This window comes from Episyrphus balteatus, chromosome 3, assembly GCF_945859705.1.
Source record: "Episyrphus balteatus chromosome 3, idEpiBalt1.1, whole genome shotgun sequence".
In the NCBI taxonomy this organism is placed as follows: Eukaryota; Metazoa; Arthropoda; class Insecta; order Diptera; family Syrphidae; genus Episyrphus; species Episyrphus balteatus.
Window position 1 is genome coordinate 72,770,834 of NC_079136.1, and position 19,573 is coordinate 72,790,406.

Genomic DNA, 19,573 nt, shown 5'->3' on the forward strand with positions numbered 1-19,573 from the left:
AAAAATAATAAAACAAAAAATATAAAGGAAAATCCTCTTAATCCTGGTCTTATCGTAGGCCATGCAAAAGGTAAACTCACACTGCTCGTCCAGAAGTTATGCCATTGTTCCACAAGGAAGGCAAAATACAAAATCAAGTATGGTAGGCAGGCAGGTCCTTTTGGTACCAGGTACCGATACCGAGAGCTAAGGTAAGGTAGGTACATATACCCTGGTGTATTGGTGCAAATACAATTTTTGCCAATATGAAGCCGAATATGACTACCTTAATCCGAAAGGTCCTTGAGGCTTATTAAAGCATTGAATACGTTAAAGAGAATGCATAGATGTCTGCATAGTTTTAATTCAATCCCATATAAACTATATTTATAGTCTAGTCGGGGAAGTTGATAATAATCGTGTAGAAATATTACCTAACTATAGAAACAGGTTAAAAATTAAAAAAAAAGGTAATTTAACAATCGATAGTGAAATATTTTACACAAGGCCGATTCTTGTTCTGTGATATTGTGAAATGAAAAAAAAAAAATTCACAGCTCACGCCGAATTAGATTCTTGTTTTGTGAAATAAAAAATAAAATTAATATCAAAATATCTTCACATAATAAAATATTTATCACAACAAATTATTTAGTAATAAACAAGTTTGAAGAATTCCTCAGAAGATGATTTGGATGCATGGTCTACATATAAGAGCAATACCATTGCTTCTTTTTATTATTTTTTTTTCGGGCTAAAGATGTTTTCCGAATACTGTCCAAATCGCAAATACACAAAACATAGTTTTTACTGTTGTTAAACTTTAAATTTTGAAATATAAAATGAATGAGGGGAGCTAAAAATGTTGTTTTGCAAAGTTCCAATTTCGAGAAAAGAAAAAAAAAATGAGGTCTCGTCTTATTTTAGAGGAATCTTGAATAACAAGAAAACTAATCGAGCTACAACATCGAGATTTTCGCGTCTATGTTACTTCTACTTTTGAGCTAACCTTCTTAATCAAAACCTTTGAATATGCTTAAATGTGTCTGAAACTTTAAGTTAAAATATAAAATGACTGGGTGAAGATACAAAGTAGCATTAAATAGCTACAATTTTTTACATCCAAAAAATAATAATTTGCCTATTTTCGTCAACTACCTAACTTCATTCTATTTTAGCGGAATTTTGAAAAACAAAAAAAAATTAAATCAATAAAAACGAAGCTTGTGGAGTTGAAAGGCATTTAAAAGGCTACAAATTTGGTTGTATGCAAAACTTATTGTTTTTAATCATTTCATTTTGTCCGCTAACTTCAGATATATTTTGGTGGAAAATTCAATAACTTAAAAAACATGCGAGCTACAAATTTTTGGTTTGTGTAACAAATAAGCATTAAATTAGCTACACGGAGAAAAAAAAGAGCACCTCAAACTAAGATGATGCCCACTCTAAATCCCACCACCTTCAAACAATACGATGTCCGCTTAAAATAAGTGGATTCCACATAAACTCTATTAAATAAAGGGTGAACTTCATTTCATTTTAATGGATCATATGCATAAAAAATAGTAAATGCTTTTACTTGAAAAATAGTTAAGTGCAAAAACCTAGTTTATACTTATTAATTTTATATTGCTAGTATTTACTATTTTTTATGCATACGGGCTAATGTGACAAAAAAATAAAACATTTGAAAGTTTTAAGTAGACTTTAACTTTAGTAGCAGTTAATAATATTTCCAACAGTGAGATAGCACGAAATTAAGTTAATTTAAGATGGAAGTCATGTAGGCAAAAAACAATGCAGAAAACCGCTTAATTAAATGTGGAATCCGCTTGTTTTAAGGTGGCTTTTTTTCTCCGTGTATAATAAGTGAAATTTTCATTTTTGATTTCTCCATAAAGTCTCTGCTAAAGTAAGGGTAGCTTAAATTTTGAAAAAAAAAAAAAAAAAATTTCCAACATTTTTGAATACTTTTCATTTTACTTTCATTTTTACTTTTCCTTGGTTTATCTAAAATATAAACGATCTTAATGAAGTGCTCAAATGAACACTCTGTAAAGTAATCCGTTATTGAGGTATTGATAGTTAAAGTCAAGGGTATGGTTTTTGGTTTAATGACTCATAATGCCGTCTAAAAAAAAGTTGTTAAAAGTCAAACAAAATGAAACGTAAAGCTTAATGAATAGTGTTTTTTTAAAATAATAATCATTTTACCAGAAAAAAAAAATGTTCCACTTTCTTTTGAAGGAGAATAAATTTTTTTTTTAATTTTGGTTTTGGGATATTTCTAAAGATTGCGCGATTACGTCTTTTGTAAAAAATTATTTTCTACTAAAATCTAAAACTTAAAAATGAAGCATTCTCATGCTTTTTGTTTTATCATTATATCGCGATTTAGTGGAGTAACTAAAGCAAATTATTAGGGAACCCGGCCGAACAGCTCTGATTTTTACGATTTTTTTTTCAAACGTAGGTAATTAAAAATACTTTAAAGTCTATAGATTAAAAATTGCCGGTGTTGCCGTATTGTTTTTTAAAATTAAAATTATTTTTTTTTTTTTACAAAACCATTTTTTTTGCTTAAATTTCATAAAACAAATGATAGCCAAAGATTCTCTAGGTAGTTTAAGGAAAATATATAAAAGACAGTAAGGGACAATCTTCCATCGTTTAAGCTATAAATGCAATTTTCTAACATTTTGACCTCAAACACAAAAAAAATATTTTGAAAACAACGGCAACACCTACAATATTTTAAAATACATTTTAAAAAAGCCAGAAGCTCATTCTTATCTCTTAAATTTAAATCCACTAAATTTAATCAAGACTTTTTGAAAAAATGGCCCTCAAACTCAGAATTAAAAAAAAAATGTTATTAGAAAAATTTAAAATGACTTTTTTCCAAACTTTTTCTAACAAAATATGAATTTATTTACAAAAAATTTTTGGCCATAAATATTATCAGTTGAATTTCGAAGCAAAAAAGGTAAAATATATCACACTTTTGAGAAAAAAAAATGAAAAATTACTTCAATTTCAATGGTTTTTTTTTATTAAAACTGAATTTTTGGATTGAAATAATAAATTTTCTCAAAGATTGTGGTAAATAGGAACTTTAAATTGTTGCTATTTAACTTTCAACAGTAAGGGTTATTAAATGAATAAAAAATAATTTTATGTTTAGATGTTGAACTTTAAAAAAAAATAAGTTACATTTTTTTTCAAAACTTTTATTAAAAAAAGTTCTTCGAAAATGAAATACTTTTTAATTTTTTTCATAAACCGTAATACATATTGACGTTTCCTTTTATAATTTGAAATCATAATAAATGCGGCCAAAAAAATTTGAAAATAAATGCATTTTATATTACGACCAAGTTTAAAAAACGACATGTTAAAATTTTTTCAATAATTTTTTTTTTTCAAAAAATCTTAGTTCAATTACCATTCTTTCAAAAGCCGTTCATTCAATTAACTTAATTTTAATTTTACATATATGACTAAGCTTCTAGCTTTTAAAAAATGTATATTTGAATATTGTAGGTGTTGCCGTTGTGTTCAAATATTTTTTTTTGTGTTTGAAGTCAATTAATAAGAAAATTGCATTTATCGCTTGAACTATGGAAGATTGTCCCTCACTCCCATATATTTTTTTTCCTTGAATTTCCTAGACAATCTTTTGGTATCAATTAATTTATGAAATTTAAGAAAAATTTTTGAAAAAATTTTTTTGTTTTTGTTCACAAAAATCTTCAATTAAATTTAAAAAATCAAAACGGCAACACCGGCAATTTTTAATCTATAGACTTTAAAGTATTTTTAATTACCGACGTTTGAAAAAAAAGATCATCAAAATCTAAGCTGTTCCACTAATTTCTTTATTTGTCCTTAAATTTTTTGGACTAGAACTTTCGTCGTAATAACATTAAAGCTGAAAATTCATAGTTTTCAAGTTTGTACAAAACAGCTTGCAACATGGTCTTTTGTTTTGAGTTGTGAAATTTATTATTTTCAACATGAAAATCTAATAAATTCAAACAGAGGTATATTAAAAATTTATTTAACAATTGATAGGAGCTAATATGCAACACCATTTCCCAGATTACTATTCCAGATATCAATATTGGGTTCATGTCTTTGTGTTTTTCTCATTGGCACAGGATTTGTTTGCAAAACGAGCTGCTGGTTGCTTCGTGCTTGTTCGTCCCCGTCATCGTCATCATGCTCACGACTTCTTAGAAGTAGGACAAACAAATAGCTGTTGTGTCTGCTTTTCTTCCGTGAATTCCATTATTTATCAGTCAGTTTTAGTAAATATGTACCTTCCTTATACTTTACCTATATATATGTATCTGAAAGCAAAGGAGATATTCGTTTACTCCTGGAAATGAAGCTAACGTGCGAAACTTAGTAAATGTGCCAGAGGAATGTTTGCTTTTGGAATGAAAGCTTTGTGCGAAGTAAACTATAAGAGTGGTGCTCTTCTTCTTTGTCTTAAGCTTAAATCGATTCAACCCCTCAAAGTCAATCAAAATTAACGTGGATAGAATGTTATTTTGGGTCACGATTAAGTTACTTAGGGAAGACTAGTTACAAAACATATACATAAACGATAAACTAATGATGGGAGTTTGTGATAAAAATAAAGATTAGGGAAACCTAAAACGTGAAAAGAAATGATACAAAATTGTTTTATTAAGGCTAAACAAAAAAATATATTTAAAGGCTATATCCTAATATTAGATCTGTAACGACCTCCCATTGTGGGTTGAAAATCTGAAAAAGGGATCGTTGACCTCTGTTTTGAATATATATAAAGATGGATTTTTAAATTAAAAATGGTTAAAATAGAGTTGGAAAACAAAACATTCTGATGCATTCATGATTTTGTTCATCGAAAATGTTTAATTTTGTACCAAATAATTTATTTTTCAAAGTCTAACAAAAATGGCTAGGTATGCTTAGCCTCAAATTATCAACACTTGAAACCTTAAAAGTATTCGAGCTTTGTAACTACTCGTAACAACGAGAAATGCTGGCTCCCGGAAATTACGCCATAGGAAATTAAGCCAGATTTTTTTTAGAAAAAAATGCCAACAAATTTTTCATATAAAACCTTTTTTTCCTAGGCAAAAAGTGTAATACTTTTCTGAAAATATTTCCATAAGTTCTGACATAATTTCCAAAAAAATGTTTGGTTCTTTTTCCATCTCATAAAATGGAAAAACAGCCAGACAAAAAAAAAATTGGAAAAAGAGCCATTCTTGCGTTTTTTTTCCAAAAAAAAACTCTGGCTTAATTTCCGGGAGCCAAAAAAATGTTCGGGGGTATTGCCATTTGCGAGGAATTAACAAAGTCTCCAAGAGTATCGTTGTAATGAAAAAGTGCATCTCTGGCGTTTTACAATTTTTCTCAAAACGGTTCTATTTTGATTAAATTTTTTAGTATGTAATGGTCTTAGCGATTATAAAAGAACTAGTTTTTTTTTTCAAAACAAAATTGGATAGCGGAAATAAAGCGTAGCCGTTTTGTTCGAAAATTTACATTTATTTTAGTTAATCTCGTATATTTTATAAAAGTTTGAACCAATTTTTTTCAAAATTAACAGGCCGATATATATTATCAAATTTTTAAGAATAAAAATTATTCAAGTTTTCAAAACAAAAATTTCAAGAAAATATAATTTTTTTTAACCTAGATTTTTTTCGGAATGAAACTTAACAGATTAAAATTATAACTATAACAAAAATGTAAGTCGTCGGCTTGTATTGGCGCCGATTCTAAGAAAAGTGCTATTTATAACAATGCAATTTTTTATATGTTCCTGGAATCAACAAAATGTTTTGGTACTTCAACAGTTTATCAGTACCTGAAACTAATACATTTGGTTCAAGTGAGCTTATTTGTTCAACTTGCTATGAAAAATACTATTGAAATGTGAAAAATCAGTAGAATTTGAATGCATATTGTAGGCGAATGTAAACGTTTGAAATTTCATAATTTATAATTTTGATATCATTAGGAATGGAAAAACAATACTTTGTTTATTATATTCAAACCCACAGACTTATAAGCTTGTTGAATCAATAAATGTTGAATCAGCTTAATTTAAGAACCAAAGAAAATATAAGGTTTTTTGCTTTACAAAAAGGTATATCACGTTATTGTGAGCGAAACCGTTGATTTTTAATAATTTTTTTTCTAAATTGAGTCAATTTCTTAGAAAATTGCATCTCCCAGCTAAACGGGGCGAATACCTACACTCCCCTATCATAAATTTTGTTTTTCTTGTTTCGACTTAACCTGCTCGCTCTAGCTTTTTGACCATTCCAAAGACGAATAAAACACGGGTCACTGTGGTGTATGAGTAACATTTTTTTCTATAGAAAAATTTAATAATACACAATTGCTATCGCTGATCAAACAATTTCATCAATTGTTTTTATATGATCATCTTTAAAATTTTTAAATAATGATTGCAACTGGTTGTTCAACTTATTTGCGTGTAAGTTACAAAAATCGCAGAACCAAACTGAAATGATTTATAAGTTGCATATTTATACTAATTTTATTTTTTGTTACAAATTTTTGGGTTTAAACAATTTTTTAGCAGCTAATAATATACTATTATGCGAGAAAGTGCTCTCCTTCATATTATTTACGAATAGATTAAGTTCTTGAGTAACTTTTTTTTCATAACAAGATGATTTTGCCAAAAAATTAAAATTAAATTTTGGTTGGTTTGCGATGAACGCTTGAAAACAAAGAACCCTAGTTCTAGACATGCCTTTTGTGAATACAAACAAAAAATATATTAATAGAAACACGCTATTATTCTTAAATATTTTCAATAGACTTACATATATTAATTTTTTTACTTAGAGCTGTCCAATCTGTATCAATTTCATCACCCTTAAAAGTTCATAATAAACCAATTCGCGAGCATTAACACCCCACACAAAGTCAATATGATTAAATTGTGGATATTCAACTAAATATTTCTCAACAACATTTGGTAGACCCTGTATAAGTTTTTCCATATCTCTAGGTACTGTCAAATAATCATTTTTAGCATAATATATTGCCACTTTGCCAGTGACTTTTGATAGGTCATAATCTGGTGGAGTTTTTCTGCCATATTTTTGTATATTTCCCATCTTTCCATAATCATACTGTCTAAATCGTCCAGATTTTCTAAGTTGACCGAAATGCAAAACATTTTTTAGTGATCCTCCAGATGGAGTATGTGATAGTATAACTGGAAGCATTGTCTGTTTAAAATATAATATAAAAAATATAATGACAAAATAATTAAAGCATCCATCTTACTTTATTAATTTGGTTCTCATCGAATCCAGTTAATAAAAATATACCATTAGTGCATAAAGCTTGAGTAGTTCTTCCTTCCTTGCATATATTAGCGCCAAAACGTTTAACAAAATCCAAATTTGTCAGAAATTCATGTCGTCCAATTGATTTATAAAAATTCTTATTGCAAAAATGTTGCTTATTGAAATGCATAAATTGAAAAAAAATTAAAAGACTTACTGTAATTGGTTCTTGAAAGTATGACAAAATGTCTACAATCGGACTTTTGTTTTCACCAATAAATGCTGCTGGAGCGAGTCCTGACATTGATATAATTTTTCTATTGTATTCCGGTAGTATGCTACACATAATTAAAAACGCTGATCCTCCCTAAAATATAGAAACCTTGTATGTAGACTACTGTTAAAAAAATAAATTTACATAAACAAAACGACTTGAGAATGTCCAATGAGATGCAATCTTTTAAAGTTTGTTGTAGGTAAAATGTAATCAATCGACGCCGGAAGATCATAAATTCCGATTTCATGAAAAGTATAATTCCAGAACTCAGGATTACTTGGATTAAGTGTGATGTGTTTTTTTGAGTAAATGTTTCCTCGGCAATTAACCATCCATACATCATAACCCATGTCATATAGAAAATAGGCTGTAAGAGAATATCAAACTTGAAAAAAAAAAAAATAATTCAGCGAAAATAAATGGTTAAATTGTTTTTAAAAAAAAATCGTAAATCTATTGTATGATAAATGATAATATTTGATAGTAAAAACTCATTTAACTTACAAACAAATTTTGAAATCTCTTTATTCCTGATTTCTATAATAAATGTAAAGTGTTTACCAAATTTCATAAGGGTGTCCCTTACCAAAAATACCATGATATTCTTAAAGACACATTAGATTCTTACTTTTTATTTCAAATGTAACATAATTTCTAAATTTCAATAGGATATCATCATTATAAGTTAGATTTTGCAATAAACCCAAATGTCTTTACACATCAAAGAAACACCCTTTCACATGAAAAAAATCTATAGACTAATTTTATTCGTAATTTCAATGGCAAAGACAACATTTTCAATAAAGAACATTTATTACATTGATTTTATCGGACATTTCATGAATTTTTCTTATTTGCCAAAAAACACCCTTCTACGCAAACTATTCTTATAGATTGCTAAGATTCTTAGTTTCTGTTTTAAATGAAGCACTTTTACCGACCGGGGTATCATTTTCGTCTCGGTTTTTATGTTACTACTTGTGAAAAGTGGTAACAAAATAAGTAAGAAAATTTTGAAGACTTTTAAAATTCTTAGTTTTTTATAACCATCGAAATATTTCACCCAGTTTAACAAATAAATAGAAAATCTGTTTTAAAACCCCTCGAAAAAACACCCTTTAACCCAAAAAAAAAAAATATGGCTCATACGTATGTACTTTTTTTTATCAAAGGGGCCCAAAAATTTTGTTTAGCCCCGGCAACTCCACGTACTAATATGACGGACGACTGAATCGTGCATTTTATTTTAACAACTTAAGATTACACTGCTTAGTGAGTTGCATCTGTATAACTTAGATTAAAAACATTCAAAATTTAAGATTCAATAGTTCAACATGATTTTTTCGTAATTCTAACTTCAATAAATTGCAAATGGTAATAAGTCTATGTAGTCTCCATACAAAACAAAAAATAAAACTTTTGAAATTAAAAGGTTCAAAAGGTTATTGAAAAACCAATCAGACAACATTTCTTTCATTAATATTTTTTTTTAGTTGAAATCAATTGTAGCAGTTCCAGCACAATGTAATCTTTATTTACAATCTTACTTCTAGTTTTTATAAGGTGTCAAACTGGTTAGAAAGTCGTTATTGATTTATTTATGAATAATTTCTGCAAGAATCGAAAGTGCAGTGTCATTAGAAATATTCATCTTTCTATTAAATATAAATATGTAAATGCATTGAACTTTTAAGTTTTGACCTGTGGCAGGCAGACAATCTGAGGAACTAAGTAGGGGAGACTGGGTACGGTTGAAACACTTTTTGTGGGATTTCGTCTGACTTACATATAATGAAAGTATATAGATTGAAAGAGGGGGGCTTCATCTACAAATGGGCAGATTCCATTTAGTTCCTAGAGCGTTATTTTGAGTAGTACATCAAATTAAAGGCAACAAATCAATTTTTTTTCGAACGTCTCCATTCCAGGGGCTGTTGAAACAGTGATTGGGGTCAATTGAAACATGTATAAACAATACAAAATATTATATTGTTACGTTGTTTTTGCATTATTTATTTTACATACATACATACCTATATAAAAGAATAATTATGAAATTGTTTAAAAATATTTATTATTTTTCGATGTTTCAAAAATTGTTTTTATTAATAATCAAAACCAACAAAAAAAACAACAACTTAACGAACAAAAATTTTAATTAAACAATTTTAATAGGTTATAATTCAGTAAAAATATAGTTTCCGGATGAATTTCGAGTAGCAAATGCAGCAAAAAAATTTAATAACACATTTTTTAATCTCTTGTTTCAACCGTCCCCAACCCCTTCTATCAGTAAAAAATGGATATATCATTCAAATTAATAAAGAAATATCAAAACTAAACACCATTTTTTATTATATTATTATACGTTCTATTATAGTTACGGTGACCATATTTCTGGAAGCAAAACCCGGGACAGATAAAAAATTCGTTGGATCGTTTTGAAAATATTGAGTTTTCAAAAAGAAAATTTAATTTTTGAAATGAGTTTTCACAATTTTTCCTAATTTTGATATCAAGATTTCCTAAACGATTTTATGGTACCGTTTTTGTTGAAATCATTTAAGTCGTTTACAAAATCAGAAATCAAGAAAATGGTTTTATAATAATGTCTGTTAATAACTTCTAAAAACATATTTTTTAATAAAAATTGGGAGAGCTGTTTTTTAAGATTTTAATTTTATTTTAAATGATTTTGAAATTGTATGATCTTTAACACAACTTTTAACATGTCCTTAAAAGTTTTGAAACTTATCTGGGCTCTTTACTCTTCTATATGTTGTTCTTCACTCGAAAACATTTTACCTGGTGTGGCAACATGACAAACCGAAGCTGGAACTAAATAATTGACGAACATTAAAAAAAACGAAAGCCTAGTCTAGAGGCGAAACAAAAATTCTCTTACAAAACCAGCACAACGAAATCGTAAACGAAAATTGTGCTTTTCGTTGCACAATATGCAGCTTAGGTAACGAAATTCTTACCTGTGCCAGAATATATGGAGAGTTTCAATCGTTTGTCACTTCCATTTATTTGTCCAGACAATTTTCTTGCAGCAAAAGTTTTTTGACTTTGGAGACTTAGAAAAATTTTCGTTTTGCTTCAGCAGCGTACTAGGCTTAATGCTTTATCCGAAAAATTAGAAAAATTTTAATTTACAACCACTGTTTTCTTGTTTTCCGTACAAAGTATTTAAAATATTGAATACAAAATTAGAGAATGTGCAAATACGGGACAATCACGGGACAAATTACAAAACACAGGACACTTATACGTCCCGGGTTTCTTTAATAAAAACCCGGGACAAGCTGTAGAAATACGGGGCAGTCCCGGGTAAACTGGGACGGATGGTCACCGTAATTATAGTATTATACGTTCTTCACTTCAAATAGAAAAAAATACATTTAATATTCTCACATGAATAATATAAGCAGTTCGAAGAAAAATATCCAAACAAAAATATTTACTTTTTGCTGTCAAAATATAAAAAAAACTCCATTAAAGAACTGAAGAGCGCTATGATAGAAACAAGACTTAGGATTGCATTGGAACCTGTTACCGCTTCTTTCACCCCCTTGGAATCATCCTGGTATCACTAACGGTTCTCAAGATATTGGCGATGTTTCAACCGTCCTGTGTTTCAACCGTACCCAGTCTTCCCTAACTTAATAGCTCACAGATCGATTGCAAACAAAAAAAAAATGCAACACTAGGTCGCACATACTTGCTCTTGTAATAAAAATTTTAAATTAAAGCATACAAAGCTTTATATATATAAGAATAATTCATGAAAGAATTAATTTAATTTAATTTGAAAAGAAATACATATAAAACAGCCTCCCAACATAATATGCCACTTAATTTTAAAAACTGAACTAAAACATAAAAAACTTGAAATGTTTTTAAAATATCCAAGAAATGAATGGACACAGACTACGAGACCCTGCAGGGCCGCCGCTACCATATGTGCGAAATGTGCGGCACACAACGGCGCCAACCGCCTCACAGTGGATCGAAACTGTGAAAAAGTGGTCATGGGGCTGTAACTTCTGATCTAATGAACGGATTTTAAAACGGTTTTCGCTATATTGCTTCTAGCCCAGTCATTTTAGTCATTTTTAAGCCCAATCTGCGGAAAATAAAATTGAACCATGTTTAAAAAGTGTGTTCTTAATAATGAAGTCACTTTTTGTACAAATAAGGGAAACATACAACATTTCCAAAAAACGTGGTTCCCCCTTTTGCATAATATTCTTTATCCCAATGTGTACATTTTTATTTTTTTTTAGTTAATCCGTATTTACGTAATAAGATAAGTTAATAAAACTAAAAAAATGTAAGCTACTTCGATAAAAACCTCAAAAATCAAGCAAAATAAACCAAAAATATATATTTTTTCGTATGTGAGTGCAATCTAGTCACCTTCTCTGCGCTCTACTCGCGAAACGGTTCATCTTACAGAAAAATGTGCTGGGCATATGTTGTAGATAATTTAACGACCATCAATTTTTATATAACCTCTGATGACCTCACAGAATTGAATTCAGTAAAAAAATTACAAAAACTTTTTAGTTCTTTAATTTTTTTTTTACCTAAAATATCGGTTAACATACAAAAATTACCAAATCCTTATTTTACTACTCAGAAAATTATTAATTTACATTGTTGTCTCATTAATTAATTAAAAAAAAGCGTTTACTTTGTTTAACAGTCTTTTAAAATACTGATAACTTACAAAAAAAAATCTTATGAATAAAAAATAGATTAAAAATGAATGAATTTGTATTATGTACCTATTTTTTTAAAGCAATTTTTTAAACATAAAAACTGGATTAGTAGTAATCTAATCTACATAAGTTTAAATTTTTCAAACAACCGAAAAAAATACATTTTATTTAATGAAACGAGAAATAATTAAAATATCAATTATTTTGTAAGGCAAATTTTAGTTCGAAACCACCAATTTGTTTTTTTCTTATTTTAAGCTTACTTAGTACGCTGCTAAAGCGAAACGAAAATGTTTCTAAGTCAACAAAGTCAATAGCGAAAGTCAAAATTAAATAAAGTCAATAAATTAAAACTAGAAAATAATTTTGAAGAACAAAAATTGAAATAAAAATTCAAAAGGCGCAAATTTTTTTTGGACCAAGAAATTTGACCTGAACAAATCGCACTGGTTAACTGAAAATTATATAAAGGAACTTGATACAAAAATTATTTTTTCATAATTTTGAACAGTTTGTAAATAAACAGTTTTTCGCTGATTTCGCTGTAATATACTAGTCAGAAATATTAGTGAAAAATTATTGAAAACTCTCCAAGTATTCAAGTACAGGTAAAAATGGCATTTGCCAAGCTGTTGTGCTCTGAAACGAAAAGCATAACAAAATTTTTCTTTCTGCTGTTTTTGTACATATAAAAATTTTCGTTTCGCTTCAGCAGGATACTGGACTTTATAAATTGAAATTTAATATTTTTTTTTTAAATTAAACTTAAGTTAGATTGCTACTTTATAATCAAGTTTTTGTTAAAAAATACATATGTATGTATATAATATTTCATATGTTCGTTATGATCTGAAAGTGCTTTACTCCTAACACAAAACTTAAAAATTAATTGTTTTTACTCATTCTTTCTTTAATTTTATATCAATCTGATTTACATTTTGTATCCATCCAGTAGTTACATTCTTGCTTTTAACTACCCTATGCCACTTTTAGCTAGCCAAATAACACCAAGCAGATTAGAAAAAATACTACCTTAAGGGTTAAATTTACAAAGATGGTGCTTAAACATTACATTTGTTCAACATTACAATACAATGGTGATGATTTAATGAAACAAAATTTTTAGCTATCGACGGAATCGATTTTGGCACACGGGAGCCAAAACACCTAGCGGCGGCGACAATGAGACCCTGCTGTTACTTTTGATCGCTATCTCGAGTTAGAGTTTTTACGAATCTTAAACTTGTCCTTCAGTATACTTTGTGTATCGCGATTAATTCATTAGCAATCATTTATCTTTAAAAAGCTCGAAATTCTGTTTTCTTAATGAGAATCTACTACGGCGACAACCTTTACACACTTCAGGTTGTTTGTTTTATTACATTAATTACATGTGATTAAAGTTCTAACACATGATTTTAAACTGAATTGTATAAAATGCCAAACTAATTAATGATATCACTAGTAATAATAAATAATTTCATCGATAAGCAAAACTGCAGGGTTATAAGACACTCTTTTTTTTACACACTTTCTAGACTTGGCTACGCAGCAGGCACGTAGTCAAAAAAATTTCATATGCACCATAATAGTAAGTTCCTTGTTGACTGTGAGCAAATTTTGGAAGTGGAGGTGTAACCAAAATAAAGAACGCCAGGATCATACTTACCATACCTACGCGTATACGTAGGTGCCCAAAAACTTCAAGAGAAAAATTCATGCAATTACAAAGCACTTTGGCTTCAAAACTTTAAAATATAAATTTATAACATACAAAAAAAATCAAACCAAAAGGTAAAAATATCTCCATACATTTTATTAAATACAAAAAAAAAATGAGAATAAGGGGCCCCGAAGTTTTATCATGCCCCGGGGCCCCAGGTAGCTCAATGTACACTTCTGAAGTACACAGTCTTACAGCTATATGTGTCCTAATATCGAATAAAGAAGTTATATTTATGATGTGAAATAGTGTAAGTTTAGTGTAAATTTAATGTAAATTTAGTGTAAATTAAGTGTGAATTTAGTGTAAATTTAGTGTAAATTTAGTGTAAATTTAGCCTCCTCACATAATTTGGGAAACTTCAATTGTTTTTTTTTTTTATACCTCGACTTCCAAAATTTTCTGTGTGATCTTAGATAGCGTGTTCAACAAAATGCCAAAAATTCAGAGAACTTATACATACAGTCCGTAATACTCGCATCGCCTCAACCATAGTTCACTTTTAAATCATCATTTTTCTTGGATTTTCTTAATGAGAAGAGAATGAAATTTTTACTGAGCAACAACACTGTATCTGAGATTTACAAAACCCTAACATAGTTTTTTGAATCTAGCTATATTTTCTAAGATGAATCTGTTTGAAGTCAATAACTCTAGTTTGCGGGCACGAAATGGTTTTGGAAATAATCATAGTTTTTAAATTAAAAAAAAAAAAACAGATTTTTATTTGGTTTCTTTTTTAGTAAACAGAATTTCAAGTAAAATTTTTAAATATAAACCCCTTCCGAAACAAAATCCTTGGTACGAACTTGCTCTGTGTACTGTGTTAAATTAATTAATACAAAGTGTTGAATTCATAATTGCAATAATTTTTGTAATTCTTGTTGACATTATATTTCCTGATAAATTCTCGCACTAAGTTTCTATATAATCTGTTTCATCGCAATATTAATTATTATATAAAATTTAAGGTACTCGCATATCAGAAAGTTATACGGTAGCGGTAAAGGTAATATTGTAGCGGTAAATATAGTTACACATACTCGTGAAAGTATACCGCAAGCGGTATTGCAATATATTTTGTACCCTTACCCGTACCTCTACGCTGTACCGCGTACTATTCCAAACTACACAGAGAAAATAAGACGATGCCGACTTTAAATCGCATCTGATTAAAACAATAAGATTTCTTATTAAAATAAATAAAATAAATGGTATCCATAAAATTCTGTTAAATTCAAAATGACTTTCACTTAACTGTATAATAAAAATAAATGAATAAAAAATTACATACCTAAATGAAAATGAAAAGATATCCTATGAATTCTAAAAGCAGACTATAATTGATATTAAAAGATTATCTTAAAAAAGGGAATCTTTTTAAAATAATGTGAAAAAAAAAAATTTTTTTTAAATGTATTCTTTTTTTGTAGACAGTGCTTTTATATTATATTTATATTATATTTAAAGATTATAAGCCCAGAAAAATTAATTAATTACAAAATTTTTTTTCATGGAATGTGTTCTGGGTGTTTGTCCTAAACATAAAAATCATTATGTTAGGATGATAGGATGTCGGAAGCAGCCACCATCTTGGAAAAGAGGTCGTTAGCGTTTTAACCGAAAATGAGTAAGAACAGACTTTTTAACAATAAAATTATCTAAAAAATGATATACAAACAAAGTTCGGGTTTGTTTTGCAAGATGGGGTAAAATTACAATTTTTATTTATTTGAGTACAAAGTTTTGCCGGCACAATAGAGAGTTATGAGGAATAGAGCGGGCGGCCACTGCAGAAACGCTCAACTCATCGAGCTAAAGAAAATTTTAAATGGGAAGTGAAAGAGGGCTATTAGTAGTTACGAAAACCACAGGTCTTCCCGTTCGCATCCTGGCACGATTGGCGTGGTAAAGTGCATTGTGCATCTCATAGAGCTAAAAGACGATATTGGTGTCAAATTAAAGGTGAGATTGTCAGGTATCAAAATTCAGAGGTCTTCTGGGCGAAAGTCTGACAGTTTTGTCCTGCAGCCCGTTTTAAGGTTAGAAGCGATGAAAGTGAGTTTTTTAATAAAGTCTGGTTTTTTGGTATGTTGGTGGATGACTTAAGGAACTTTTTCACTATAAAATAAAAATAAGAGTCATCAGCATTTAAATACAAAACGGTTTTTTGGAAAAAGCTTCATAGATTCTTAAAAATGACCCAAAGTATATGCAAAACTACGAATAATTCGCGAAAAAGTCTCAAATAATACGCTGCGCCCCTTACAACTAACCGAAAAAAAAAGGAGAATTTAATTTCAAATTAAAGCTAATAATGTCTTTTTTTGAAAACCAGAGGTCTTCCAAGCGACATCTTGACATTTCACTCCCCAGCCTGCTTGAACGTTTTAAGTGAAAAACGCTCCTAACCTTAAAACAAGCTGCGTGACTTAACTTCCAATTTTTGGCTTGGAAGACCTCTGGTTTTCAAAAAAAGACATTATTAGCTTTAATTTGAAATTAAAGTCGACTTTTAATTCGGTAAGTTGTAAGGGGCGCAGCGTATTATTTGAGACTTTTTCATGAATTATTCGTAGTTTTGCATATAATTTGGGTTATTGTTAATAAACTATCAAGCTTTTTCCAAAACATCGTTTTATATTTAAATGCTAATAACTCTTATTTTTATTTTATAGTGAAAAAACTCCTTAACTCATCCACCAAAATACCAAAAAACAAGACTTTATGAAAAAACTCACTCTTATCGCTTCTAACCTTAAAACGGGCTGCATGACAAAACTGCCAGACTTTCGCCCGGAAGACCTCTGAATTTTGATAGCTGACAATAGCACCTTTAATTTGACATCAATATTGTCTTTTAACTCTATGAGATGCACGATGCACTTTACCACGCCAATCGTGCCAGGATGCGAACGGGAAGACCTGTGGTTTTCGTAACTACTAATAGCCCTCTTTCACTTCCCATTTAAAATTTTCTTTAGCTCGATGAGTTGAGCGTTTCTGCAGTGGCCGCCCGGTCTAAAGAATTGTGATCTCATTCCAGATCATGACAATCGTCATAAAAAAGGCACAAGAAAAAACTAAAAAAAAAGTTCGCTTACCATATTTACGAGTAGGTATACAGGGTGTCCCAAAATTAATGGATCAAACGAAATATGCTGATAGGCCAACCTTAGGGCTCTCAGAATTTGGTAACTTGTTCATCACAAATCCTTACGGTTTTCGATTTAATGCAGTTTTTGTGAAATTTCGAAGAATCCCGACTTTGCAACAGTATTTTACTTCCTCCGCTCATAATTGATTTTTGTTTTTTACAATTTTTTCACTAAAGCATTGCCAAATAATAAGAAATAATTATTTAATCAAAATATTTTTTATTTCATATGGCATTTTGCTGCAAATTATGTAACAGTTCCATGTTTTATAAAAACTCGATTTCTTACTTTCATTTGAGAGGAACATCCCGAAAAAAAATTGTATGGTGTGATACTGGTTTATTATTTTAAAAACTTTCCGTGTTATTGCAGTTTTCAAAAATGTATAAAAATTTCCAAAGTTAAAATTAGAACAAAAGATATTACAATTTTAATGCAAAAAAACAGATGTTTTCAGAGCAAAATAACAAACAAAAATCAAGACTTTTATTCAAAAAGAAATAAACAAACAACAGTCGAGTAAATGTTTTTATTTTTCTTTGTTATTTTTCTCTGAAAAGGCCTGTTTTGTTGCATTTAAATTGTAATATCTTTCGTTCTAACTTCAAGTTTTTAAACTTTTATACATTTTTAAAAAGTGCAATAACACGGCTAGTTTTTAAAATAATTAACCTGTGTCACACCATACAAATTTTTTTCAGGGTATTACTCTGAAAAAAATCAAGAAATTGAGTTTTTATAAAACATGGAACTGTTAATTAATTTGCAGCAAAATGGTGTATGAAATAAAAAATATTTTGATTAAAAAATTATTTCTTATTATTTGGCAATGTTTAAGTTAAAAAATTTTAAAAAACAAAAATCAATTATGAGCGGAGGAAGCAAAATACTGTTGCAAAGTCGGGATTCTTCGAAATTTCACAAAAACTGCATTAAATCGAAAACCGTAAGGATTTGGGATTAACAAGTTACCAAATTCTGAGAGCCCTAAGGTTGGCCTATCAGCATATTTCGTTTGATCCATTACTTTTGGGACACCCTGTATAAAGAAAATAAAAAAATATAGAAGAAAACAAACGTAAAAAAAAAATGATAAATAAAACCGATTTAATTGTCACAGAAGATAAAAACAGAACGGTAACAGTAACTTAAGGAAAAAAGTTATTATTAAATCAGTTAAAAACGTAACTGGAAACTATTTAATTATGTTTTTATGAAATGAATTATGTAGATTAAGTTTTTGTGCAGTTGCACTTGATTTGCGCTTTTTGCATATTTTTGTGTCAAATATAGGTATTTTGGTAGTGGCTTTCAAAAATAATTTAACTTAATGAAATAATGTAGAAAACTTAATCTTAGTTGAAGAATTTTTCAATTATCGCATTTAAAGGAATCCCTAAAGTTTGTAGCAATGCTCAACCGAAATTTCTTCTTTTTTTTTTTCTTCGATTTTAAGGAGCACACTATAATGGTTACCTTATGTTTATGTTGTGACTTTAACTTTAAAACTTGTTTATAACTTTGATCAACTTACCAAGTCCTTTGTCAGGTCCCATTATAACAAATGTACTAGATGAATCAAAAAGTCCATGAATTAATAACACCGGCACAGCCCTTGGCAATGGAATTCGATGTAATTCCAAAATAAATCCATCTTTTGTTGTTACATGATGTATTTCAACAGGATATCCATACTTGGCTATTAGTTGAGGCTAACGAACAAATTAACGAGACGAAAAATCTAGTTTAAGTATTTCTTTTATTTTTGCACACATTTTTTTGTTTTTTTTTTTTTTTTTGTTATGGTAACATAGGACTCACTATTTTTAAATTAGAATCTTCTCTCACATTACGATCAATATTTGATTCTTCCGTTGAAATTTGTCTGGTTTTTGGTTTTTGATTAAAATTTGTACTAATTCTTCTACCATTATTATTGATATTCCAGGTGGAGATGCAAAATTCCACTGAGATTATTAGAACTAGTATCACCTGTAACTGCATCTCAACCTGTACTGATTCTATTTCAACTCTTAAGAATCTTAAGGTGTTTACTTTAGTAATACGATCTTAGTTCACAGATGACGCAACATTGTTGTTTTTATTTTCTTCAAATGCATTTGATTATCGTAATTAGTTTTATATAAATTCTATCTGGTTATATAATTTAAATATTATATTTATAATTAACTAGGTAGAAAAAAATAAAGTATGTTTACATTGTTTACTTATCTTTTCAACGATCATTTACGGAAATCGCTGAATGGCAGCCAGCTTTTTTTTTCAGTTTTGATTTAAAAAGGGTAAGTGAGTAGCAATGACTAGCAGTGACTACAAGCGCTACAAGAAGGAAGCGAAGAAGAAATGCGCCCAGC

The 19,573-nt window shown here is 29.1% G+C and overlaps 1 protein-coding gene across 3 annotated transcripts; it reads right to left on the bottom strand.

Moving 5' to 3' along the window:
• Positions 1 to 4,037: 4,037 nt before the first annotated feature.
• LOC129914339 (lipase 1-like) lies at positions 4,038 to 19,231 on the bottom strand. 3 transcript variants are annotated; one of them, XM_055993537.1, is made up of 7 exons: positions 19,020 to 19,231; positions 18,733 to 18,910; positions 7,746 to 7,957; positions 7,531 to 7,680; positions 7,312 to 7,470; positions 6,843 to 7,253; positions 4,038 to 4,334 (listed from the first exon to the last, which is right to left on the bottom strand). In XM_055993537.1, the coding sequence occupies exons 1-6, from the start codon at positions 19,200 to 19,202 to the stop codon at positions 6,861 to 6,863; spliced, it is 1,275 nt and encodes a 424-aa protein (XP_055849512.1). In that variant the 5' UTR covers positions 19,203 to 19,231; the 3' UTR covers positions 4,038 to 4,334; positions 6,843 to 6,860. The 3 variants fall into 3 exon arrangements, with proteins under 3 accessions (XP_055849512.1, XP_055849510.1, XP_055849511.1); XM_055993536.1 differs by lacking the exon at positions 4,038 to 4,334 and adding an exon at positions 6,597 to 6,769; XM_055993535.1 differs by lacking the exon at positions 4,038 to 4,334 and having other exon boundaries at positions 6,596 to 7,253.
• Positions 19,232 to 19,573: the final 342 nt, after the last annotated feature.